Below are 26,535 nucleotides of genomic sequence, written 5' to 3'. Positions count from 1 at the left end.
GACATGGACCTGTGTGTTTACACACACAGATCCACATTCCTGCTCTGTTACCGGCAATCGTGGGTGCCCGGCGGACATCGCGGCCGCCAGGCACGCACTTCTGCTCCCGAGTGACGCGGCGGGCGCGCATGCTCCCCCTAGATAGCCGGAAAGCCGAGGATGTCATATGACCCCTGCCCAGGATGGGAGATCCCTTTTGCGAAAGTCATATGACTATGGGCGGGGAAGCAAGTGGTTAAATTGGAATCCAACTTTCTCCGTGTCATCAATGATGGGGTTATGAAAAGCTCTCAAAGCATTTCCTTAGTATAGAGACATCCACTTCCTCAGGAGAGTTGGTGGATAGTGATAATGGATATATCAATGTTACAACAGCCAAATTAAAACCAAGTGATTAGGTCTTCTATACATGCCTGGACCAGACTTTCCAAGGTAAAGCTCAGGAGCCACACCAAGGTTATCGCTACTCCCAGTGCAGGACAATCTCCTCTACTCCATCATGGCTTGCTGTGTAATTGTTAAACAGTATATTCATATACGGTGATATAAAAAGTCTATGCACCCCTGTTAAAATGTCAGGTTTCTTTGATGTAAAAAAAAAAGACAAAGTTAAATCATTTCAGAACTTTTTCCACCTTTTAATGTGACCTAAAAACTGTACAACTCAGTTGAATAACAAACTGAAATCTTTTAGGTGGAGGGAAGTAAAAATAAAAAACTAAAATAATATGGTTGCATAAGTGTGCACACCCTTAAACTAATACTTTGTTGAAGCACTTTTTTGATTTTATTACAGAACTCAGTCTTTTTTCAGTATGAGTCTATCAGCATGGCACATCTTGACTCGGCAATATTTGCCCACTCTTCTTTGCAAAAATACTCCAAATCTGTCAGATTGCGAGGGCATCTCCTGTGCACAGCCCTCTTCAGATCACCCCACAGATTTTCAATCGGATTCAGGTCTGGGCTCTGGCTGGGCTATTCCACAAATTTAATATTCTTCTGGTGAAGCCATTCCTTTGTTGATTTGGATGTATGCTTTGGGTCTTGTCATCCTGAAAGATGAAGTTTTTCTTCATGTTCAGCTTTCTAACAGAAGCCTGAAGGTTTTGTGCTAATGTTGACTGGTATTTGGAACTGTTCATAATTCCCTCTACCTTGACTAAGGCCCCTGTTCCAGTTGAAGAAAAACAGCCCCAAAGAATGATGCTGCCACCACCATGCTTCACGGTGGGCATGGTATTCTTTTGGTGATGTGCAGTGTTGTTTTTGCAGCAAACATACCTTTTGGAATTATAGCCAAAAAGTTCAATCTTGATTTCATCAGGCAGAACACATTTTCCCACATGCTTTTGGGAGACTTCAGATGTGTTTTTGCAAAATTTAGCCGGGCTTGGATGTTTTTCTTTGTAAGAAAAGGCTTCCGTCTTGCCACTCTACCCCATAGCCAAGACATATGAAGAATATGGGAGATTGTTGTCACATATATCAATCACAGCCAGTACTTGCCAGATATTCCTGCAGTTCCTTTAATGTTCCTATAGGCCTCTTGGCAGCCTCCCTGACCAGTTTTCTTTTCGTCTTTTCATCAATTTTGGCAGGACGTCCAGTTCTTGGTAATGTCACTATTGTGCTATATTTTCTCCACTTGATGATGACTATCCTCACTGTGTTCCATTCTATATCTAATGCCTTGGAAATTATTTTGTACCCTTCTCCTGACTGATGCCTATTAACAATGAGATCCCTCTGATGCTTTGGAAGCTGTCTGCGGACCATGGCTTTTGCTGTGAAATGCGACTAAGAAAATGTCAGGAAAGACCTACTAGAACAGCTGACCTTTATTTGTGGTTAATCGGAGGCACTTTAAATGATGGTAGGTGTGTACTGAGTCCTATTTAATGTGTTTTAATGTGATTGCTTAATTCTGAACACCACTACATCCCCAGTTATGAGATTAATGTTTTTTCAAAGTTTAATAAATAGTGTAACATATATATATAATAGTATACCTTCTTAGAGATTTGTTTCCATGTGACACAGCAAAACCAAGATTCAGCCTCCTGGCTATTGTATTTCTCTGGATGGTGTTTAGCTCTGTTTGTTCCTGCACATCGGTGTTAATTTCTACATCAAATTTTGATTTAATTTTAGTCATTGACTTTTGACTAAAATGGCATTTTAGTTTTAGTCTTATTTTGCCCATCTGCAATTGTTTTAGTTGACTAAAATCTCCAGTATGACCCTTACTCCTTCCAGAGTTAAAAGCACACAGTCACTTTCCTTCAGCACAGGGAGTCATCTACTCACTCAGCCACAAGGTCATCAGTTGGACTCTTTCCCCAAACTTTCTCCAGGCTCTCTTCGGTGAGCTTCTCCAGACCCACCTTGATCCCTGGACTTGAACTTGCAAATAGGCCCCCCAGCTAAGCCTAGCTGGGACCTCTAGCACTCCTACTGCAGGGGCAGAGCCTCTGCTCAGGGGTCTCCTCCTGCAGGATTAGACCCAGGAACATTGCCCCCCTGCTGCCTAGGCCTCAGCTATTGATGGGCTCCCTCTCCACCTTCTGGGTACACCTCCCCAGGGATTGGGTAGAGTCCCATAAACATTCAGGCTGCTTGTTCTGTCCTTCCTCCCACTATACTTCTAGAATCCTCTAGAAGACAGGGAGAAATAACAGAACAGCCTGTGGAACACTGAGCAGCCCTAGATAATCAACCCTGGCTCCACTGATTACAGAGGAGCTACCTTAATTTTACTAGCAACCTACACTAAACTAGGAGGGTGCTACACCAGAATTGGTATCTGGTGTAAGAAAGGCCTTCTATTTGAAAGTCACTCTTGTACTATAGCAGCAATTCTCTCTCTCTAACTCCTCCCCTCCTCCTTCCCTCTGCTTAGTGTACTCTACTTTGAGAAAAGTACTTTGCATACTTTTATAAAACCACTTTAAAGGTTAAATAGGAGCTCTAGTCTCCCGCAAAAAATAGGCTTAGTGGTCAGTGGGAGTAAAAAAAAGTTACATCATTGGTGTCTGTGGGAGGAACCGTGCCCCCATCGCTGTTGTCTGTGGGAGGAGCCATGCCCCCATTATTGGTGTTGGTAGGGCCAACAGTGCCCCAAGAGCCAGATAAAGGCAAGCGCCGCTGTTTGGAGACCCCTGTTCTAATTTAACCTGGTCCCGTGGTCACTGCCTCCAGGTTTCCTTTTTCAGGGTGGTTCCTTTCTCTTGCAGCATTATATGGAGCCATCCTTGCATGCAGGGACTGGAGCTGTGTCTCCCTACACTGTGTACTGTACATCAGTAGCAACACACACTCCCATAACCTAGTGTAAGGCACCACCTGCTCCTCCTGCCTCCAAGTTAACAGATTGACTGGAGACTGCTATGTCCTCTGTTAACTCTTCCTGTAAAAACATACATTCAGGGAACCAGCACTAAGAGAGCAGGAGTCAGTAGTATTGAAAGTCGTAAACAGAGGTAAGACTGTTAACAAATAGATTACTGGGGAGTGTTCACACCTTCCCACCTGGCCTATACCAGATTGATCGGCGGGCGGACTTTTCATCCCTCTGACTGGACGTCATATGACGTCCTTACAAAAGGCGCCACACAGCGGCACAATCCGTCACTGGCCATGTCCACTGAACACAGCCGATGACTGATCAGTGTACCGGTGCTGGTACCATGTGACCGCTGTGACCAATCACAGCAGATCACATGACAGTTGTAAACCATGGATGGCTTTCTTTCATGGTCAATGTGATCACATAATACAGACAGGGCCAATCACAACCCATCTGTACAATGTGATTGGTCAGAGCTAATCACAACAAAACAAACTGAATGAATCAGTTTAATTAAGTAAAATTCTTGCTTATAGCAATAAAGTTCACTGCTATAAGCAATCATAATGTGTAAAAAATTTTTAAAAAAATTTGACTTCCCCAGAGTAGTGCAATGGTACTGTGGTAACATTATATTGCCCTGGTCATAGTGTGTTGGAAGGCAACATGGTTTAATATAATTTTTGTGTAGTTTTCTTTCTGGTAGATACAACCAGGTGACTTAAGTTGAAAGTTGACCCAGCAGGGTGTCGATTCATGCCCCGGGCAGGGGGAGTATGGGAACAAAAGCTTGGCTCTTGACGAACTGGTGTGATAAAGATTGAAATCCTTGATTAACACTCTGCAGACAAGCTTCAAAGAGGGTCATTGCTGTCAAGATGATTGATGGAGTTGAGCTACAGAAGATCAAAGGGCTAGCTATCACTGAAGATGACCCAGGTCGCATAGCGATGATTCATGGACGAATACTGCCCCTAGAGGCCACTACAGCAGGACGGACAGAGAAATAATATTAAAGAAGGACTGCCTCTTAACTATTTTGGATTGGACAGAATACTAGATGAGCTGGCAATGGGGTGGTGTCTGGGCGGTGGTACAAATGGGGTTTAAAACTGCACACAGAATGGAAAAATCTCTCTCTGGCTCTCTTGCTTCTATTAGCCTCATGGCTCTCTCTTGCCATTTTGAGCCCGTATCATTGATGTTTTTGTATTTTATATGCTCTGTAATATTTTCCTTTTAGTGTTTTTTATGTTAGCATTTCCTATCTTCTTGGGAAATAAATAAGACGTTGTTTTACTAAGCAGTCTGTTTGTTTTCATAGCTAACCTTATATCATTGTACTATCAATAGTAACATTCTCAGAGTTTTAATAGACTAGCTAACTATAGGAATAGACAAGCTAATACGTATATGGAATAAATAGAGGAGATCCATAACCACCCATCTAATATTTATTTCACAGTGTGTTTAATTTTTTGGGGATTTTTTTTTTATTACTTAATTTCCAAAAAAATTACAACTTTAAAAAACTCTCCATGCCTCTTACTAAATACCTTGGACTGTCTACTTTCCAAAAATGGGTAATTTGGTAAATATTTGTACTGTCCTGACATTTTTGGGCCTCAAGAAATGAGATAGGAAGTCAGTATATCAGGATTGATCAATTTTCAGATATATACCATAGTTTGTGAACTCTATACCTTTCCTACAGACTAAATAATATACGCTAATTTGGATTATTTTCACCAAAGAAATGTAGCAGAATACATTTTGCCCTAAATTTTTGAAGAACAATTATTTGCAAAATTGTATAACTGAAACAAAGAAAAACATGGGGGTTTTTTTTCATTTTTTTTTCTGTCTTTTTTCCTTTTTTTTAGCAAAAAATAAAAAACCCAGTGGTGATTAAATACCACCAAAAGAAAGCTCTCGTTGTGTGAACAAAATGATAAAAATTTAGTTTGGATACAGTGTTGCATGACCGCGCAATTGCCATTCAAAGTGCAACAGCACTGAAAACTGAAAATTGGCCTGGGCAGGAAGGAGGTAAAAGTGCCCGTTTTTTAAAATGCTAATGGTTTAATACTGCTTTAATTGTAGCTTTAGAGTTCATTTCCATCTGTAGCATCCACTTCTGGTTAGCGGCCATAGGGGATACTTGCCTGCTTTTGTTGAGTTCTGGAGCCAGGCCTGTACTTACTATAATGCCAACTAAAAAAAAAAAAAGGAAGCCAGACTATTGGTAAAATTCATTTATTGAAAATGTAAGTTTTGGAGGTTATAAGGGGACCCATTTATCACATGACACCGGGGAGGGAAAATGGCTAATTGGGCCCAATTTGGACATTTTCACTTGGGGGTGTACTGACTTTTGTTTCCAGCGGTTTAGACATTAATGGCTGTGTGTTGAGTTGTGATAATATTCTGGTTACTTTACTACCCTGTCCTATCCACTTCTAGAAATTTGAGGGGAAATTCTGTAACAGAATTGCATGGTATTGCAGGGGATGTTGAAAAGTACAAAGGCACTTTACAGTTCAGGAAACATGACGCTACTCCTGTTTGGTGGTCTGTAGAGTTGAATGCAGTTCTGTATATAAATGTAGACCCCATTCTGTCTCCTATAGTATATTCTAATATTAGTCTTTACTCCCTTTTCCCTTTTTTTAAAGTCATTATTTTAGTAATTATTCATGGTACCTAGTGCAATGGAAAGTGACAGCAGTGATACTTTAATCTCTCTCTTCTTCACAGAGTAAATGACTAAGCTCCACTCAAATTGAAGAACTTCCACATGTACAGGAAGTGCCCCATTATTGCCCTAGAGACGCCACTTAGGGACACTGTGTTGTTCATACCTTTGGCGTAATAAAATGGAATGACAGGGAAAAAGTATTGAACACACTAACTGAAATGTATTTAATACTTGGTACAAAATCCTTTTGTTGGTGATGACAGCTTCAAGACGCCTCCTGTATAGAGAAACTAGTCGCATGCATTGCTCAGGTGTGATTTTGGCCCATTCTTCCACACAAACAAATCTTCAAATCTTGAAGGTTCCGTGCACCTCTTCTATGAACTCTGATCTTTAATTCTTTCCATAGATTTTCCATTGGATTCAAGTCAGGTGATTGGCTGGGCCATTCTAGCAGCTGTATTTTCTTTCTTTAAAACCAATTAAGAGTTTCCTTGGCTGTGTGTTTGAGATCATTGTCTTGCTGAAATGTCCACTTTCTTTTCATCTTCATCATCCTGGTAGATGGCAGCAGATTTTTATCAATAATGTCTTGGTATGTTTTTACATTCATCCTTCCGTCAATGACATGAAGTTTGTCAGTACCTTATGCTGAAAAACAGCCCCCACACCATGATGTTCCCACCTCCAAAATTCACTGTTGGTATGGGGGGTGTTTTTGGGGTGATGTGCAGTGCCATTTGACCTCCAAACATGTTGTATATTATGGCATCCAAAGAGTTAAATTTTAATCTCATCTGACCAGACTATATTCTCCCAGTATTTCACAGGCTTGTCTAAATGTTGTGCAGCAAACTTTAAACGCACTTTGACATGCTTTTTCTTCAGCAATGGAGTCTTGTGTGGTGAGCGTGCATACGGGCCATGACGGTTGAGTGCATTACTAGTTTGTTTTCTTTAAAACAATTGTACCTGCTAATTCCAGGTCTTTCTGAAGCTCTCCACAAGTGGTCCTTGGCTCTTTGACAACTCTTCTGATAATTCTTTTCACTCCTCTGTCCGAAATCTTGCGAGGAGCACCTGGTCGTGGCCGGTTTATGGTGAAATTATGTTCTTTCCACTTCTGGATTATGGCCCCAAGAGTGCCTACTGGAACATTCAGAAATTGAAAAAATCCTTCTGTAACCAATGACATCAGTATGTTGTACAACAATAGGGTTGCGAAAATTTTGAGATGTTTCTTGTGTGACACCTTGGAAATGAGACACCTTTTTTATAGGCCATCAGTTGAGATTAATTTGCGCTGACAAGGGGCAGGATCGCTTTCTAATTACTGATATTTTTCTGCTGGTGCCTTGGCTTTCAATGCCTTTTCGCACCTCCCTTTCTTCATGTGTTTTATACTTTTTCCCTGTCATTCCATTTTATTTACACATAACTTAATTTCTGAACTTATTTTGTTTTGGTTTCTTTATATGTATGGATTGCATGGATTGTTACCAACATATGGCGAACATTTCATGTCAATGGCACCTTTTAGAAATATATTTACCTAGAAAAATGGTGACTTGTTCAATGCTTATTTTAACCGCTGTATATAATAGAAGGCCAAATTTGCTAATAATATACCTACACTGCCTCCCAGACTACAGGACACAACAAACATCACTTGGAATTTTTTTACCTATTTATGTTAACCATTATCCCAACCCTCTTCAGTATAGAAAAGGTCCCCTTCTCTAGTGAGTGATCCCAAGTAAGAGTTTAAAGACCTTCCACCAAGTTAAAGCAAAATCATAATCGGCAAAATTCTGGAGCAGTGCTTGGCTTGGCTTTTTTTCCATTCTGAGTTACTGACCTGAAACAGGCTTGTAAGTTAAAGTGATTGTAAGGGTTTGTTTGTTATTAAAAAAAACAGAACGTTTTGCACAGAGTGGCCCCGAACCTTGTCTTCTGGGGTGCCCCGGCAGCTCTCACAGTTCCTCCTCACATCAGATAACCCCCTTTGGAGAAGAGCTCTGCTGGGGGGGTTACCTTGCAGGCGCGCTCCTGAGTCCAGCATTTGCGTCCATAGACACGAATGCTGGACTCGGTCCTGCCCCCCCGCACTCGCATCATTGGATTCAATTGACAGCGGCAGGAGCCAATGGCTGCACTGCTATCAATCTATCCAATCAAGAGCTGGGACCCCGTGGAGAGGGAGAGCGCGTCTCCACGGACAGAAAAACAGGGCTCAGGTAAGTAAAACGGGGGGGCAGGTCACTGCCAGGTGTTCTTTCACCTTAACGCATAGGATGCATTAAGGTGACAAAACACAAGGGTTTAAAACCACTTTAAAACACCTGATCTGCATTTTTGTTTCAGGGCAGTCACCTAAGTGTTGAAGTCTAGGAATGGATTCCACAGTCATGGAACCAGTAGCTTCAGGAGACAACCTCATCATTTTTCTCACATGTTTCTTGGAAATAGAAGCTTTCCTCAGTTTATCCAGGCATACGGAAACATGTTGTACTTCTCCCAAAGTGCACACTGAGCTGAGCGATAGTCCTTCTTCACAGACAGTGATGTGGACAATAGCGCTGTCCCATAGGGGTACTCTGGCCATTCGGAAGGCATGCGTCCTATAAAAATAAATAAATTAGAATACATGAAAGCTGACCAATCCTCAAAATCCTCTGACAGCTACTGTACATCTTTCAACATTTCAGAGCTAAGGACAATTGCAGCAGAACAAAGGGTTTTAGGTATGCTGTGTTATAAATGGACAGCACATTGAAATAAAGTCCAAAAAAGTGAAAAAAAAATGTGTGTGTGTGTGTGTATATATATATGTATGTATATGTATGTGTGTGTGTGTGTGTATATATATATATATATATATATATATATATATATATATATATAATGTATGATATACAGTACACCCCTCACATTTTTGTAAATATTTTCATGTGACAACACTGAAGAAATGACACTTTGCTACAATGTAAAGTAGTGAGTGTACAGCTTGTATAACAGTGTAAATTTGCTGTCCCCTCAAAATAACTCAACACACAGCCATTAATGTCTAAACCGCTGGAAACAAAAGTGAGAAAGTGAGTACACCCCCAAGTGAAAATGTCCAAATTGGGCCCAATTAGCCATTTTCCCTCCCCGGTGTCATGTGACTTCTTAGTGTTACAAGATCAAAGGTGTGAATGGGGAGCAGGTGTGTTAAATTTGGTGTTATCGCTCTCACTTTCTCATACTGGTCACTGGAAGTTCAACATGACACCTCATGGCAAAGAACTCTCTGAGGATCTGAAAAAATGAATTGTTGCTCTACATAAAGATGGCCTAGGCTATAAGAAGATTGCCAGGTCCCTGAAACTGAGCTGCAGCATGGTGGCCAAGACCATACAGCGGTTTACCAGGACAGGTTCCACTCAGAACAGGCCTCGCCATGGTCGACCAAAGAAGTTGGATTCTGCGTCATATCCAGAGGTTGTCTTTGGAAAATAGACGAATGAGTGCTGTCGGCATTGCTGCAGAGGTTGAAGAGGTGGAAGGTCAGCCTATCAGTGCTCAGACCATACGCCGCACACTGCATCAAATTGGTCTGCATGGCTGTCATCCCAGAAGGAAGCCTCTTCTAAAGATGATGCACAAGAAAGCCTGCAAACAGTTTGCTGAAAGGAGACTAAGGACATGGATTACTGTAACCATGTCCTGTGATCTGATGAGACCAAGATAAACTTATTTGGTTCAGATGGTGTCAAGAGTGTGTGGCAGCAACCAGGTGAGGAGTACAAAGACAAGTGTGTCTTGCCTACAGTCAAGCATGGTGGTGGGAGTGTCATGGTCTGGGGCTACATGAGTGCTGCCGGCACTGGGGAGCTACAGTTCATTGAGGGAACCATGAATGCCAACATGTACTGTGACATACTGAAGCAGAGCATGATCCCCTCCCTTCAGAGACTGGGCCGCAGGGCGGTATTCCAACATGATAACGACCCCAAACACACCTCCAAGATGACCACTGACTTGCTAAAGAAGCTGAGGGTAAAGGTTATGGACTGGCCAAGTATGTCTTCAGACCTGAACCCTATTGAGCATCTGTGGGGCATCCTCAAACGGAAGGTGGAGGGGCGCAAGGTCTCTAACATCCACCAGCTCTGTGATGTCGTCATGGAGGAGTGGAAGAGGACTCCAGTGGCAACCTGTGAAGCTCTGCTAAACTCCATGCCCAAGAGGGTTAAGGCAGTGCTGGAACAAAATGGTGGCCAAACAAAATATTGACACTTTGGGCCCAATTTGGACATTTTCACTTAGGGGTGTACTCACTTGTGTTGCCAGCGGTATAGACATGTGTTGAGTTATTTTGAGGGGACAGCAAATTTACAATGTTATACAAGCTGTACACTCACTACTTTACTTTGTAGCAAAGTGTAATTTCTTCAGTGTTGTCACATGAAAAGGTATAATAAAATATTTACAAAAATGTGAAGGATGTACTCACTTTTGTGAGATAGTGTGTGTGTATACAGTTGCAATAAAAAGTATGTGAACCCTTTTGCAATGATATGGTCATAAAATGTGATCTGATCTTCATCTAAGTCACAACAATAGACACTCACAGCCTGCTTAAACTAATAAACACAAAGAATTTAATAATGAAAAATGACCGCGCTGTAACAAGATGGTCAAAGCAATTGTGACCAAGACACCAAGCAAAATTTGATTAACTTCTATCACCTAAAGGAAAAGCTGCTGCTATAAGTGAGATACACACCTGTTCAAATGGAAAATAATAAATAACAGCGCTCAATAAACTAAAAAAATAGCAATATTAGTAAATGAATATCAATAATATATGTGACATAACTGTAAATAATAAACAATAATAATAAACTGTTTCATAACTCATTCACGTGAATTTAAATGTGAACAAACAGCTGAGTAAATGAGCAGAAGAAAAAAGTCCATCTAAGTGTAAGGGAAATAAAAATCCAAGGTGTACAATGAATTCTTCTTATTGTTAAGAGGTAGATGACTAATTTATTCCTCCACCGCACCACTGTGTTATCACCAGTAAAATAATGTGCTTACCTGTTCATTGTACACCTTGGATTTTTATTTCCCTTACACTTAGATGGACTTTTTTCTTCTGCTCATTTACTCAGCTGTTTGTTCACGTTTAAATTCACGTGAATGAGTTATGAAACAGTTTATTATTATTGTTTATTATTTACAGTTATGTCACATATATTATTGATATTCATTTACTAATATTGCTATTTTTTTAGTTTATTGAGCGCTGTTATTTATTATTTTACAAAGAATTAAATGTTACCATGTTTTTATTGAACACACCATGTAAACATTCACAGTGCAGGTGGAAAAAGTATGTGAACCCCTAGACTAATGAGATCTCCAAGAGCTAATTGGAGTGAGGTGTCAGCCAACTGGAGTCCAATCAATGAGATGAGATTGGAGGTGTTGGTTGCAGCTGCCCTGCCCTATAAAAAACACACACCAGTCCTGGGTTTGCTTTTCACAAGCATTGCCTGATGTGAATGATGCCTTGCACAAAAGAGCTCTCAAAAGACCTACGATTAAGAATTGTTGACTTGCATAAAGCTGGAAAGGGTTATAAAAGCATCTCCAAAAGCCTTGCTGTTCATCAGTCCACGATAAGACAAATTGTCTATAAATGGAGAAAGTTCAGCGCTGCTGCTACTCTCCCTAGGAGTGGGTGTCCTGTAAAGATGACTGCAAGAGCACAGCGCAGACTGCTCAATGAGGTGAAGAAGAATTCTAGAGTGTCAGCTAAAGACTTATAAAAGTCTCTGGCATATGCTAACATCCCTGTTAGCGAATCTACAATACGTAAAACACTAAACAAGAATGGATTTCATGGGAGGATACCACAGAGGAAGCCACTGTTGTTCAAAAAAAACATTGCTGCACGTTTACAGTTTGCACAAGAGCACCTGGATGTTCCACAGCAGTACTGGCAAAATATTCTGTGGACAGATGAAACCAAAGTTGAGTTGTTTGGAAGAAACACACAACACTATGTGTGGAGAAAAAGAGGCACAGCACACCAACATCAAAACCTCATCCCAACTGTGAAGTATGGTGGTGTGGGCATCATGATTTGGGGCTGCTTTGCTGTGTCAGGGCCTGGACGGATTGCTATCATCAAAGGAAAAATGAATTCCCAAGTTTATCTAGACATTTTGCAGGAGAACTTAAGGCCATCTGTCCACCAGCTGAAGCTCAACAGAAGATGGGTGTTGCAACAGGACAACGACCCAAAGCATAGAAGTAAATCAACAACAGAATGGCTTAAACAGAAGAAAATACGCCTTCTGGAGTGGCCCAGTCAGAGTCCTGACCTCAACCCGATTGAGATACTGTGGCATGACCTCAAGAAAGTGATTCACACCAGACATCCCAAGAATATTGCTGAACTGAAACAGTTCTGTAAAGAGGAATGGTCAAGAATTACTCCTGACCGTTGTGCACGTCTGATCTGCAACTACAGGAAACGTTTGGTTGAAGTTATTGCTGCCAAAGGAGGTTCAACCAGTTATTAAATCCAAGGGTTCACATACTTTTTCCACCTGCACTGTGAATGTTTACATGGTGTGTTCAATAAAAACATGGTAACATTTAATTCTTTGTGTGTTATTAGTTTAAGCAGACTGTGAGTGTCTATTGTTGTGACTTAGATGAAGATCAGATCACATTTTATGACCAATTTGTGCAGAAATCCATATCATTCCAAAAGGGTTCACATACTTTTTAATGCAACTGTATGTAATATATATATATATATATATATATATACATATTTATATATATATTTATATTTATATATATTTTTTTTTTTTACTAACACTTTTTTGGACTTTATTTCAATGTGCTCTCCATTTATAACACAGTATTCACATTTCATCGCTGTTCATTTACTTTTGGTGCTACACACTTTTTCTTAAGATTATTTATAAGTTTGGTATATTATTTACCAGTGTCAGCTACCACCCCACCACAGTGCAGAGATACATATTTTTTATTTCTTTTAGGTATGCAGCTACAGTATAATTTTTTCTCCACATGATCCATTTACATTTCTGCATCTTAAAATAACCTGAATAAACTGAAAGCCTAACAAACTCCAAAAAAGCCTACCAGCAGGTAAATGGGTTACATAGATCTACCTGCTGGTAGGTTTTTTGGAGTTTGTTAGGCAATGGAACCCATTTAACACTCTTTGTCCTCGGGGTTATGGTGTACTTTAGCATACATCCTCTTCCTTTTTGTTTTTAGATTTAGCTTTTCTACGATAAAGCTTTGTGTATTCAGATGCATTGTTTGCTTTATCTGATATTTTGGCGTGGTTGGAACAGTTGGGGTAGTGTCCTTGACCTATCTCCATTGTAAGCGCATTGAACAGTTATACTTACACTATACTGTCAAAAGTATTGTGACGCCTGCCTTTACACACACACATGAATTTCAATGGCGTCTTAGTTCATTGGGATCAATATTGCATTGGCCCACCATTTGCGGCTTCAACTCTTCTGAGAAGGCTGTCTACAAGGTTTAGGAGTATCTATGGGAATGTTTGACCATACTTCCAGAAGCGCATTTGTAAGGTCAGGTACTGATGTTGGACGAGAAGGCCTGGCTTGCAGTCTCTGCTCTAATTCATCCCAAAGGTGTTCTATCGAATTGAGGTCAGGACTCTGCAGGCCAGTCAAGTTCCTCCATCCCAAACTTGCTCATCCATGTCTTTATGGACCTTGCTTTGTGCACTGGTCCAAATTACTTGATGGAGGGGGGATTATAATGTGAGGTTGTTTTTCTGGGGTTGAGCTTGGCCCCTTATTTCCACTGAAGAGGACTTTTGAGGCATCTGCATACCAAGATATTTTGGACAATTTCATGCTCCCAACTTTGTGGGAACAGTTTGGGGACGGCCCCTTCCTGTTCCAACATGACTGCGCAGGTGTACAAAGCAAGGTCCATAAAGACATGGATAAGCAAGTTTGGGGTGAAGGAACTTGACTGGATTGCACAGAGCCCTGACCTCAACCTGAAAGAACACCTTTGGGATGAATTAGAGCGGAGAGACTGCGAGCCAGGCCTTCTCGTGCACATCAGTGCCTGACCTCACAAATGCTCTTCTGGAAGAATGGTCAAACATTCCCATAGACACACTCCTAAACCTTGTAGACAGCCTTCCCAGAAGAGTTGAAGCTGTTATAGCTGCAAAGGGTGGGCCAACTCAATATTGAACCCTACGGACTAAGACCGGGATGCAATCTTCATGTGTGTGTAAAAGACAGCTGTCCCAATACTTTTGACAATATAGTGTATATCATATCAGTATCATAATGTGAATGATTTATATTGCACATGTACTATTATTTGTTTATTTTGTATTTTCATTTTAAGTAGCATTTCTATTTTAGCACCCTCTGCTTCTGAGGAATCGGCTTATGCGAAACATGTCAAGCCTTATATGTGGAGTGGAGGGTGGTGGAGCCCTCTACTGTTTTGAGATTTGTATTTCCAATCTGACGCTACATTAATATATATACTTCCACGAATTGTGGACCACCACCCCTATTTCTAAACGGTGCTGAATGCTACTATATTTTTAAACCTAGATGTTTTTAATATAGATTTTATATCTTGTATCAATAAAGTGTGTTTTATTTTACTTTACCTGTTGAAGTTGTGCCCATAAATTCCATGAACTGCGGTTCAAATAATATATATATTTTGTGATCTAAAAATAGATGATTTTGGGATTTGGCACTGCTATATCTTTAGGGTTAATAGGCGTCCATTGTGCCTCCTAATGGTCCCTCATTCGGTCTGACTCTAATATGTAACAATACATGTGCTTTTTAGCCCCCCACCCCCACCCCTAATCTTTCAAGAGTGTGTCCCAGTGTGACATCTTAGGGCAAAACAAGCTCTACCCCTCTTAAGTGCCACAATTAGTGAAAAGCCAAATGCAGCAAACCTCTACTCTAAATTGCAAGCTCTAACGAGCAGGGCCCTCTGACTCCTCTTCAATTGTATTGTAACCGTTTGCCCTCATTTTGTAAAGCGCTGCGCAAACAGTTGGCCCATCACATTTGGCTACCCGCTGAACTGCGCGACGCCGCCATATGGGTTCCAACACTGTGGCGATCTGCGCTTGCGCAGAATTTTGTGGCCACACCCCTGAGTTCAGGTTCATGCCCCACCATCCAAGTGGACATAGAGTTAGATTATAATTATGCTGAGCGAAGCAAGGCCGTGCCCAAAGCGTTGTGAGCGGCCCTGTGGCAAAGTGGTCTTACAACAGTGTTGGAACGCATATAGCGGCGTCGCGCATGCGCACTCCAGCGGGTAGAAAAATGTGATGAGTAGCCAAGTGTGACGTGACACCTGCATAATATAGCCAGGTGCTGGACTACAGAAACATGGAGAAGGAGACCTTTTCCTCTTTTCAACCACATTACTATCACTTTCTACTGAGTTACTGATGTTATGCTGCATCATTCTACCCTGGCCAGCAGCGAAAGAGCTAAAGGCAAGCAAGCCTATAGACTTCTATGCAGAGCGCAGAGAATCCTGGGAGTTGTAGTTTGGGATGACAGCCATATAATAGGACCCATAGATTCTTTAGACTTCAAATCCCATGGAAACTGTGCAGCAGGAAGAGTGGAGAGAGGATTTTTAATTCAACTGCTCAGGGAAAATTCTTCCTTTTTGGCATTGATGAGTTAGAGAGAGAGCACCTCTTTCTGAATATTTGCCTGCCAGTGGGGATGCGAACTTGAAACTGGGAGTGAGGCCAACCGGGGGGCAGCACAGCATCGCACACATCACAGCTCTTGCACTGCTGCTGCAAGGAGACTGGAGTGTCCACTTACTCTGCTTCCCATTCCTGATCATTGGAGGCTTTTGGGGAGAAACTGAGGGGCCCCCTTCTACAGGGCGCGTTCACAGCAATGTCCTAGGAACTGGTAAGAGGGCTATTTCGCCAATTATTGACACTGCTAGCAGAGACTAAGCCACTGAGATCAGGAAACCAAATGCCCCTAGACCACATCACATCTATACCAGCCCTATACAATATATTATTTTATTTATAATATTATTATACACTATATTAAGTTTGCCTTTACTAACTGGTTTGATGTTTTCTTGGACATGGTATTATTGCAGGTTTTCTGTCGTACTGCATGCTTTGTAGGCTCAACCTAGTGTGACAGAGGGTCTGAAGTTCTTATGGAGGACCTATCTTTTCCAGCAGCTCCTACGGGGGGAAGTGCTACAATAATAATAAATATGTAGGCTGTGTTATCTTCTGAAAGTAATTGTTTCTTGGCTGTCTTGATGATCCTTTGACTTAAACATCTTCTAAGATGCTGCTCTAGAACAATTATGAAGAACAAGAGTTTATTCCCTATAATTTTTATTGTCCGTTTTTTAAGATATGTACTAGACCAAGTTTGTGGCTGAAGGTATTTAAATCAGAAACCTGTAACCATTTTCAGCAATCATGTTTCAATATCTGTAAACCACTGCAGTTGGGAATGTTGAGATACTACACAACTTGTACAACGCACCAAGTTTTGTGCATTATGCTGGCCTATAGCTGCTAAGGGACAACATCCCTGACAATGGTTCTTACCTTCTTTAGCAAAGTGAATGAAGTATTTTCTTATCAACTTCTGAAAGTCACGATCTGCTTCTGTGATCTTTCCAAGTGAATAATCCAGAGTTCCAAAAAATCCCAGAGTATCCAGCATATGAAAGGAGAACCAGCTCTCATAGGAGAAAAGGTTATTGACTTTAACTGGGCGGGATGGATTGTAGATGACCTGATAGCGGTAGACTGGGCTGGACAAAGCAGCTGCAATTACAGAGCAATGAATGGTCATTTGTTACATAGAGCAGTTACTTTACTGGGGGGGAAACTACATGTTTCCTCTATAGAATCTATACTTTTAAATGTCGCTTTCATTTTAAAAACTTTTTTTTTTTTAATTTTAAAAACTAGAGTTACACAAATGCAGTCAGATAGACCTTGCGACAAGGAGTGAGGAATAATGTAGCTAGTCCTGCAAGGTCTCCATGGTGGTCGGCTACATTATTCCTCACTCCTTGTCAGCATATCTCACTATGCTATCACAGTGGAGGACTTGGATTGCTTTCCATGTCAGCCGTTCCATCTTGTCCTGTTTGCACTGTTGGGTCTTTTGAATCCCACACCTACAGTTCCAGGATCAGACATTTCCAAGCAACCACCATTAGGTCATGAGAATGTGATGTCTTGCACTGACTTGCAGATTTACAATTGTGTGTGCATCAACACCTGAGGAAGTGATGTCATGTCACGAAACGCATCGGATTACGTAGCTGCAAGTTCACACCTATTATTGATTGATCTTTGCAACACTGTACCTGGCTACGGAATTAATCGGTATATATTGACCAATCTGCTTGACTATATGGCATTATGTTACTGTTGATCTGTTGACATTGTATTTACCAATAAATCTTTACCTTGTTTATTTTACAATTGAGTATGTTGCGCCTCATATAAAGTCTCACAGGAAATTCATTTTCTGTTGTCCCTGAACTTGTTCTGAAGTCAAGTGGGCATCCCATCATTTCCAATCTCTATCCAAGTTATTACCCCCAATAAATAACAAAAACAAAGTCACGGACTGTTCTCTGACTGAGTGCCTGGGGAAATTCTGTGTGCCTGGCTGTGCAGAGTGGGGGAGCCCTGTTTACTTGTGGCTCCTTAGGGGGTGCGCTACACTAGTCTTACTTCCACTATCTTGCTACAGCAGTTGTGCAGGGAGTCTAAATAGGATTCTGTGCTCTCAGTAACCATTACTCAGTAAGGCCCCTTTCACACTGGAGGCGTTTTTCATGCGCTAAAGGGCTAAAAATTTCACCCGTAAAGTGCCTGAAAAATGCCTCCCCTGCAGCCCCAGTGTGAGAGCACGAGTGCTTTCACACTGGGGCGCTGCGCTGGCAGGGCGTTAAAAAAAGTCCTGCAAGTAGTGTCTTTGGGGCGCCGCCCCTGCCCATTGACATTAATGGGCACTGCTGCCGAAGCACCTGCAAAGCGCTTCGGCAGCGGCGCAATTAACTCTTTCTTCAGCCACTAACGGGGGTTAAAAGCACCCCGCTAGCGGTCGAATAGTACCGCTAAAACAACGGTAAACCGCCGCTAAAACTCGCGCCGTTTTACAGTTGTTGCGGCCCGCGGCTCAGTGTGAAAGGATTCTGACAGTAACTGGTTGGACACACCCCTTGTTCTTCCTCTGCAATACAAGTCTGTGTAAAAAAAACTTACGGTATATGGGCAAAGCACAGGTTTGTGCTGATTTTTTTTTTTTTCCCTTTTTGTAAGCTGAGATGTAATGAAATCCCAGAGAGAAGGTATACATGTACCTGCTGCTTGTTTGGCCAGCTCATTGTTGGGACATGAGGCTCTCAGGTCAGACACCATTGTCATGTAGGTCTTCTCCACACATCGCTTAGGTTGGGTACAGAACTCTGAAGTGGGATAGAGAGCCAGAGCCTCGTCTGCCAGACTTCCCCCAAATGTGTTCAGACGTACTGGAGAAGAACATTGCACAAATCATTCTTTTATATATATGACTAAAGATTCATAAAATGTTCCCACTTCAGTCAGTGGGAGAACACTCACATTTGACAAACCAGCGGTAATCCTCTTCAGTCCACTTGGACAGGTTGGCAAAAACTGGCCTGTGGAGGAACATTGGAACATAAGATGCAGAGCATGTAGCCACAGCAGAAAATTGTATTTGGCATGAGACAGTAGAACACCCCATCTCTCCTACCCACTCTACCTATTTTGCTTTATGGTAGACGGACAGGGTGAATTGGAGAGCAGCTTGCTTCAGTCAGCCTCCAGACAGGAATGGAATTCTCCTTAAGGGGAAATTCATTTTTTCCCCAAAAAAATGACAAGCTGAATTAACTCCAAATATCCCGGGCCTCCACTATGGACCCTACAAGCACTTATTGGTTAGCGTGACTGCATTGACCAATGGGAAGGGCTTCCATCTTCTGGAGCGCCTTACCATAATAAGCCCAAGATCTGCCATTTTTAACCAAATAAGGTACTACAAAGCACAGTGTAGTGGGAGTTAAAATAGGAAGCAGTTGTGAGGGCCTGAAAGAAAGTCCAGCCTTGACTCAAAGCAGTGTAAAGTGAAAGCATATTTTATAATCAGCAGCTACTGAAAAGGAAGTGAATGGCATCCTCTGTGAACTGTGTATGTTATGTGGCATTTCCACATTAAACTTTCACAGAATGTGTACAGTCTGTTTCATTATGGTTCTTGGGTTAAGGTGTCCATTGGATAAATGTCAGTAGAAATGAAAGATATAGAAGAAGCATAGGACTTTAATTGTTGCCAACTGTAACCCTGCACAACCCAATTAGCGTGGCACCACACCCATAAACAATATTCAGAAACTAAAAAATATAGAAAGCGCATGGGACTTTAACGGTTGCGAACTGTAATCCCCAAACTATTTGGCATGTCTGATAAGTTATTTAGACACTGATAATTGTCCCAGATTTTCAAAGCTGACCAAAGTCTACTAACAGTCCACCAGCCTGGTTTAATGAACTTGTGCAGGGCAAAGTAATAAGGTCTGCTTTATACTTTTTCCTTTTAACCTCACCCTGTTCCATTTAGCTGCCTGGAGTGAGGAAAAGTCCTGTGTACCCTAAGCTCCAAGTCACAACTCAGAACTTGCACAGGGCTAAGGACTCCCTCCCTGTCCACATGTGACAGCACTGAGTCCTAAGCAGCCAATAGCCAACCACCAGTGCTGTCAAGTGGGGGGGGAGGGGTTGAGTCTGGTGTGCTCTTCTGGCTGTGTTGCATTCTGATGGGCAATTGATAACATTAAATTGAGATTGAAGAGAAATACTCTTGCGTACAAAATGTGCATGCACCAATTCAGGGAGTTAATGTTTTGAAAATTGGCATACATACGCACAAAGGTACATTGCTGAGGTTTGCCTCCTAGGCCAAAGGAACCCAATCCTCTCTTAGACCTTGTCACTAAATTATAGAGATAGTAATTGTCTTACCCATACTCCGCTTCTTGGAGGGCGGTACCGATCATATATGGTACATCAGTATAGCCCTCTTTCTTCTCCTTCCATACATCCAGTGGGGCAAATGGCACCACATATCCATCCACTACAGCCAATGGGCCAATAAATTTTCCTTTTTGTGGCAAGTCACACAGGTCTTCTGCTGCCCATTCTGGGTATTCTGCCCAAGGGCTGGACTAGACATAACACAGGCAACAATATATAACTCAAAAGGCTACAATACGAATAATGAGCTGTTTTATCTGAGATTAAACCCTCAATGTCTATGTTCTAGGTGTATGTTGATTGTATTATTCTGAAAAGTACACCTTTGCACTACATACATTAGAAAAGGCTAGGTTAGAGAAATTCTTCAGGATTAGCTGAAATTACCATTTATTAATCAGAAAAACATATCAATAACACTGCTAACTATAAAAAGCAAAAAAAAAGAGATGATCCACTTCATGCTCAAAGTTTGTGGACACTCAACCATAACATCGAGGAGCAATAACAAATTGCCCATCTTCGGGTGTTGGGTGCTGATGTTGAATGAGAAGACCTGTCTCACAATCAGTATTCCAATTCATCCCAAAGGTGTTAAATAATGAGGTCATGGCTCTGTGAAGGTCACTGCTGACCCTACAAACCAAGCTCAACAAACTGGGGTTGATTTACTAAAACTGGGGAGTGCAAAATTTGTTGCAGCTGTGCATGGTAGCCAATAAGCGTCTATAAGCTTTGACAAAAAATCCTGGAAGCTGACTGGATTTTTATACAGAGCTGCTCAAGATTTTGCATTCTCCAGCTTTAGTAAATCAACCCCATCATGTCTTTATGGACTATGTGCATAGTCATGCTGGAATAGACAATGATCTTACATAAATTTTGCAACAAGGTTAGAAGCGCACATTCTAAATGTATTTTTAAGTTGTAGTATTACTTTTTTTACTTACACTGGGGGAGGGGGTCTACTAATGTTTTGCCATATTGTAGGTGTGATGATTAGATGTCCAGAAACGTTTTGGCAATATGGTATATGTCATCAATTTAAATAACAGGCCATTATACTTGGGACAATGGTATAAATGGAATTTAAAAAAATGAAGCCTTTTCTGCCTATTGACCGTGGGTGCCACTTACATTTTTTTTTCTCAAAGAAGTTTATTAGAAAACAAATCAAAGAAAAACTTTACAGCTCACAATTAAACATCAGTGTCTGTCATACATTCCAATTACAATTACAGAGAGTACATTAGCACGGTGAACTCAACAACAAATACCACCTCACATTATGTAATTCAGTTAGTTCCTCTCCAGATACCAATTATTATATGCATATCCTCTTAATATCCTGGACTCTACTAAGCAGGGGTGTTCACCCTCCCTCCAAGGGCACCCCCCGTCCACCCGACAATACTGTTTAATTCAACAGTCCATCCAGTATGAGAGCTACAGGGGAGAGGCCTGGGGTATCCAGCCAGGGTGTCCAAAGTTTGTCGAACTTTCCAGGGCGTCCCCTATGTTGGAAGATGTATTTCTCTAACCATATGGTGTCTCCCATCTGAGCAATCCATTCCTTCAACATTGGAGGTTCAACCACCTTCCAACGTCTAAGGATCAGCTTGCGGGCTTGAAACAGGGCCCTGGCTATGGCCTGTTTGGAGTTGTCATCCATAGGGATGTCATCCATTATCACCAATATACATGGTCTCGGGTCTATTGGTATAATAACCTGGAAGACTCTGCTAATGGTGGATAAAACTCCTGTCCAGAACAAATAAAGCTTTGGGCACCGCCATAGCAAATGTATTAGGTCCCTGTGGTCTTTCAGGCACCTGGGGCAATTAGAGTCCAGTCTCACTCCCATCCTGTACAATCTAGCGGGTGTATAATGTACTCTAATTCCCCGTACACACGGTCGGATTTTCCTACGTAAAAAGGTTCGATGGGACCTTGTTGTCGGAAATTCCGACCATGTGTAGGCTCCATCACACATTTTCCATAGGCACTTCCATCACACAAAATTTGAGATCTGGATCTCAAATTTTCCGACAACAAAATCAGTTGTCGGAAATTCTGATCGTGTGTACACAATTCCGACGCACAAAGTTCCACGCATGCTTGGAATCAAGCAGAAGAGCCGCCCTGCTATTGAACCTCATTTTTCTCAGCTCGTCATACGTGTTGTACGTCACCGCGTTCTTGACGTTTGGAATTTCCGACCAACTTTGTGTGACCGTGTGTATGCAAGACAGGTTTGAGCCAACATCCGTCAGAAAAAATCCATGGATTTTGTTGTCGGAATGTCTGATCAATGACCGATCGTGTGTACAGGGCATAAGGGTTATGTACAGCTGGGACAGGCGTTGAGCTACATTCCGGGAGCAGATTTGTACCGCCTGGAGTGCCTCCTCCCACTGTTTCTCCACAAATGTTCCTACATCCCTCTCCCACTTGCTCAACGCTCCTAGGGGGAACCCTTCCAGGTAGATATGGAGACTCATGGAGTAGCATCTGGAGATAAAGCCCTTAAACTGGGACACCTCAGTCAAATAATGGAATATCGGGGTCAGAGAGAGAACCCACGGGGCCCCGCTGGTCTGCGCTGCCACCGCATGTTGCAGCTGCATATTGTAGAAAAACATTGATTGCGGGAGGTGAAATTGCACCCTCAACGCAGGAATCTGTCTTCCTGCATTAAAAATATGTTGCAGGTGCATGACCCCACGTCATCTCCACTGAGCCCCGCACTCCAATGATTGCAACTCCTCGTAATATCCATTGGCCCATATTAGGCTGCAGCCGGTAAAGCCATCCACCGCCTGTTGCCTAAGTTGTTCCATACTTTTTGCATAAGGATGCATGTTGGGAATCGTTTGTTAGATTTAGCATATGCCAAGGCTTCCAAACCCGTAGGTACATCGTCAGATCCAGTGGCATAGCACATAAGGGCTCTAATGGGGTCAGAGTGTGGCTACCCGTCCCCTGTTCCTGGGTCCTCTGGCATGGCCCGGGCAATATGCTGCGACTGAGCCGTTAAGTAATATATCCAGGGGTTAGGGAGTGCAAGACCCCCCGCATCCTTGGACTTCTGTAATTGTTCTAGTTTTATCCGTGGGGTTTGTCTAGCCATATAAAGGCCCTAAAAATGGAGTTAATGATTCGGAACATTTTAAGAGGGATCACCACCGGTGTGTTATGTAAAATATAGAGGAGCTGGGGCATAAAAATCATTTTTATCAGATTAACCCTCCATACTAGGGACATCTTAAGGCGAGACCAAATTTTGGCTCTATCACGGATCCTATTTAATAGCGGGGACAGATTGAGGGAGATAAACTCATGTGGTTCTGAAGTGATCTGAACACCTATGTATTTGAAGCAGGTAGTTACCGGCACCCTGTGAATCGTTTGCACCCTGCTGGAGTTACGTCCAGCAGCAGGAGTGAGGATTTGGTCCAGTTGATTACAAGTCCTGAATATATCCCAAACCGTTCAATCTCTGCCATGGCTTCCTTCAGGGAGTCAGCTGTGTCTCCCAGAAGTAGCAGGGTGTCGTCCGCATACAGCATTAGTTTCTCTTGGATCTCTCCATGTTGGAATCCCCAGATTCCCTGGTTGGCTCTAATTAAGGCTGCCATGGGCTCAGTGGCGATGGCAAAGAGGAGAGGGGACAGTGGGCAGCCCTGACGAGTGTCCCTATGTAGGGGGAATGGCAAAGAGATGTGTCCCGCCTCTCGGATGACCGCCCGTGGTGAGCAGTACAGCAGTTGTACCCAGGATAAAAACCCCTCGCCAAAGCCAAATTTGCCCATGACCGCCCATAGGTACTTCCATTCTATGCTGTCGAAGGACTTATGGGCATCCAATGACAGCAGAGCGCTATCCTCTACATTATCTGATTGTGTTTGTATATTTAGGAAAAGTCTGCGGAGGTTTATGGCCGTGGATTTTTGGGGCATAAATCCTGACTGGTCCGAGTGGATGATAGAGGAGATAACCCTATTAAGTTGTAGGGCCAAAACCTTGTCAAGGATTTTAATATCGATCTGCAAGAGGGAAATTGGTCTGTACGAACTCAGATCTAATGGGTCTTTACCCGGTTTTAGAATAAGGACAATGTTGGCTTTGGTCATGGAGTCAGGCAAGCATTGACATTTCCTAGCTTAATTAAGGACCTTTAATAGACAAGGTAGGATAAGTCCTTCCATTGGGAGGCCGTCATCCCCGGGGCCTTCAAATTAGGGAAGAGGCCAAGCGCCTCTTGTAGTTCCTCCAATTTAATAGGGGAGTCCAGGAGCACCCTCTGAGTGACCGAAAGACCAGATAGCTCAATTCCCCGCAGATAATCCTGCAGGTCATCGGTCGATTAACTAGCCTGGGACCTATACAGATCAGAATAGAATTTCACCAGTTCCTGCATAATGTGGGTGGGGGTGCTCGCCGACTTCCCCCCCTCGATGCGCAAGGCTCCGATGGATGGGGAGGTCTGGGAAGCCTTCACTATTTTTGCAAGCAGGCGGCCCGTTTGCTCCCCCTCCTCATAAAAAGCCAGTCTATTAAAAAATCTTTTTCTGTCTGCTGCTGCCCCAGTGATCCGATCGACCACCTCCTGAGCAGCCATCCACGCCTCCCTGGCTGCATCAGAGGGGTCGGCTATAAATTCTGCTTCCTACCGGCTCACCGTCTGCTCTGCCTGGTCCTTTTGAGCATTTGTTTTGGATTTAATGTCTGTGACCTCAGTGATCAAAATACCTCTGAGAAACGCTTTAAACGCCTCCCAGGTTAACCTCAAATCAAGATGATCCTCATGGCGCTGCCAGAACCCAGAGATATCAGCCGTTATCCATTCATGGGAGGGGAATAAGTTTAGCCAAAATGCATTGAGTTTCCACAGCGCTCTAGGGTGACACTTACTTGAAGGATCTTGGTTACATTCAGCTGCCTCAAACACTCAGCATCTTTGCAGCCTGTTTTCTTCAGGAAGACCAGGTTGTCCTTTTCTGCCTCCGCCATGGTGGCTTTAAACACAGAGGATCCACTAATATCAATGGCACGATGAAAAAGGCCCTTGGCCAATGGAGACGTCATCATAGTCCAGACCGAAGTCCCTCCTTCATTATTAAGAGTTTTTATATGAGGATGGTCAAAATCAAAACATAACTATGGAACATTATGGTATCTGCTTTACTATAAGAAATAATGTATTTATTATAATAATACAATGTCCAAGTTTAAAGGACCATTGTCTCTAGATGCTTTTTTTTTTGTAACAAAGCTCCTACCAAATATGCACAAAATATTATAAAAATGTCTACAACTCAACATAACTTAAAATGTTTAAATGATACATGACAGCATTGTATCGCAGTGGTTAGCATTGTGGCCCTATAGTACTGAGGCCCAGAGTTTAATTTCCATGAGGTGCCATAGATTTACCCCGCTTTTTTTTTTTTTTTCCCTTGTTATATTTGTTTTCACCCACAATCCAAAATAAAGGAGGGGGAGGGGGACTGGCTTCTGATTGCATAGGGCTCCATGTATGTATGTATGTATGTATGTGTTTGTATGACATAGAGGGACATGTGATTGTAAGCTCCTCGGATACAGAATCTAAAAAAATAAAAAAGCACAAAGTTGTTCATTATGGTAATGATCTATTATTGCAACACTATTCTCACCTGAGCTTTGGCCATAAATCGTCACCTTGTTTGGGTCACCACCAAAATATTGGATGTTCTTCTGAACCCATCTTAGGGCAACCACCTGATCCATGAATCCATAATTTCCTGCAAGTCAGTGGTTGAGAAAAAGATTATTCTCATTTGCCTAAAGTTAAACTCAAGATACAGAAAAATACTAATGAAAGCAGTTACAAGTATTTTTAAATTCACCTAATTTCAGTACCTCTATTTCACTTACTATCCAGGGCCATTTTTAAGGCAGGGCAAAAGGGGCAGCTGCCCAGGGCCCTGTCATTGTTGTGGGGCCCAAAGCAGCGGCCTCATACTTGCCAACTATCCTGGTTTAAATTCCCTCGTACCTTGAGGTTTTAGTCCCGTGCTGTGTCCCAATATCTCAGTGTGAAGTGCTGCTACTAATGCTGCCCAGCTCTGCCCTTTTGTTGTGTACAGATGACTCACCTGCAGACCCTGTGTTTACATGTAAATTACCGGCATTCATATGAAAATAGCGGCAGCATTCATATGTAAATAGCGGCAGCCGGTGGCATTGATATGTATATCATGCCCCCCTGAGGTCATATCCACAGTAATCTCTAGCAGCCAATCAACAAGCAGAAATCATGTGCTGTAACCTCTAGCAACTAATCAGTGA

The 26,535-nt window shown here is 42.2% G+C and overlaps 1 protein-coding gene across 4 annotated transcripts in view; it reads right to left on the bottom strand.

Annotated features, from left to right (window-relative positions):
* Positions 1 to 5,589: 5,589 nt before the first annotated feature.
* Positions 5,590 to 26,535, bottom strand: part of LOC141112015 (para-nitrobenzyl esterase-like) — a 79,644-nt gene continuing 58,698 nt past the window's right edge. For all 4 annotated transcript variants that reach the window (XM_073604337.1, XM_073604336.1, XM_073604335.1 and 1 more), the window contains 7 exons: positions 25,881 to 25,988; positions 25,117 to 25,313; positions 20,191 to 20,393; positions 18,769 to 18,827; positions 18,510 to 18,677; positions 16,732 to 16,953; positions 5,590 to 8,668 (listed from right to left, as the gene is read on the bottom strand). In XM_073604337.1, coding sequence (XP_073460438.1) covers positions 8,526 to 8,668; positions 16,732 to 16,953; positions 18,510 to 18,677; positions 18,769 to 18,827; positions 20,191 to 20,393; positions 25,117 to 25,313; positions 25,881 to 25,988 — 1,100 coding nt within the window. In that variant the 3' untranslated portion in view covers positions 5,590 to 8,525. The remainder of the gene's footprint in view (positions 8,669 to 16,731; positions 16,954 to 18,509; positions 18,678 to 18,768; positions 18,828 to 20,190; positions 20,394 to 25,116; positions 25,314 to 25,880; positions 25,989 to 26,535) is intronic.

Source organism: Aquarana catesbeiana, linkage group LG11 (assembly GCF_042186555.1).
Source record: "Aquarana catesbeiana isolate 2022-GZ linkage group LG11, ASM4218655v1, whole genome shotgun sequence".
Taxonomy (NCBI): domain Eukaryota; kingdom Metazoa; phylum Chordata; class Amphibia; order Anura; family Ranidae; genus Aquarana; species Aquarana catesbeiana.
The sequence above is the reverse complement of the archived record's forward strand: the minus strand, read 5'-3'. Positions and strand labels throughout refer to the sequence as shown.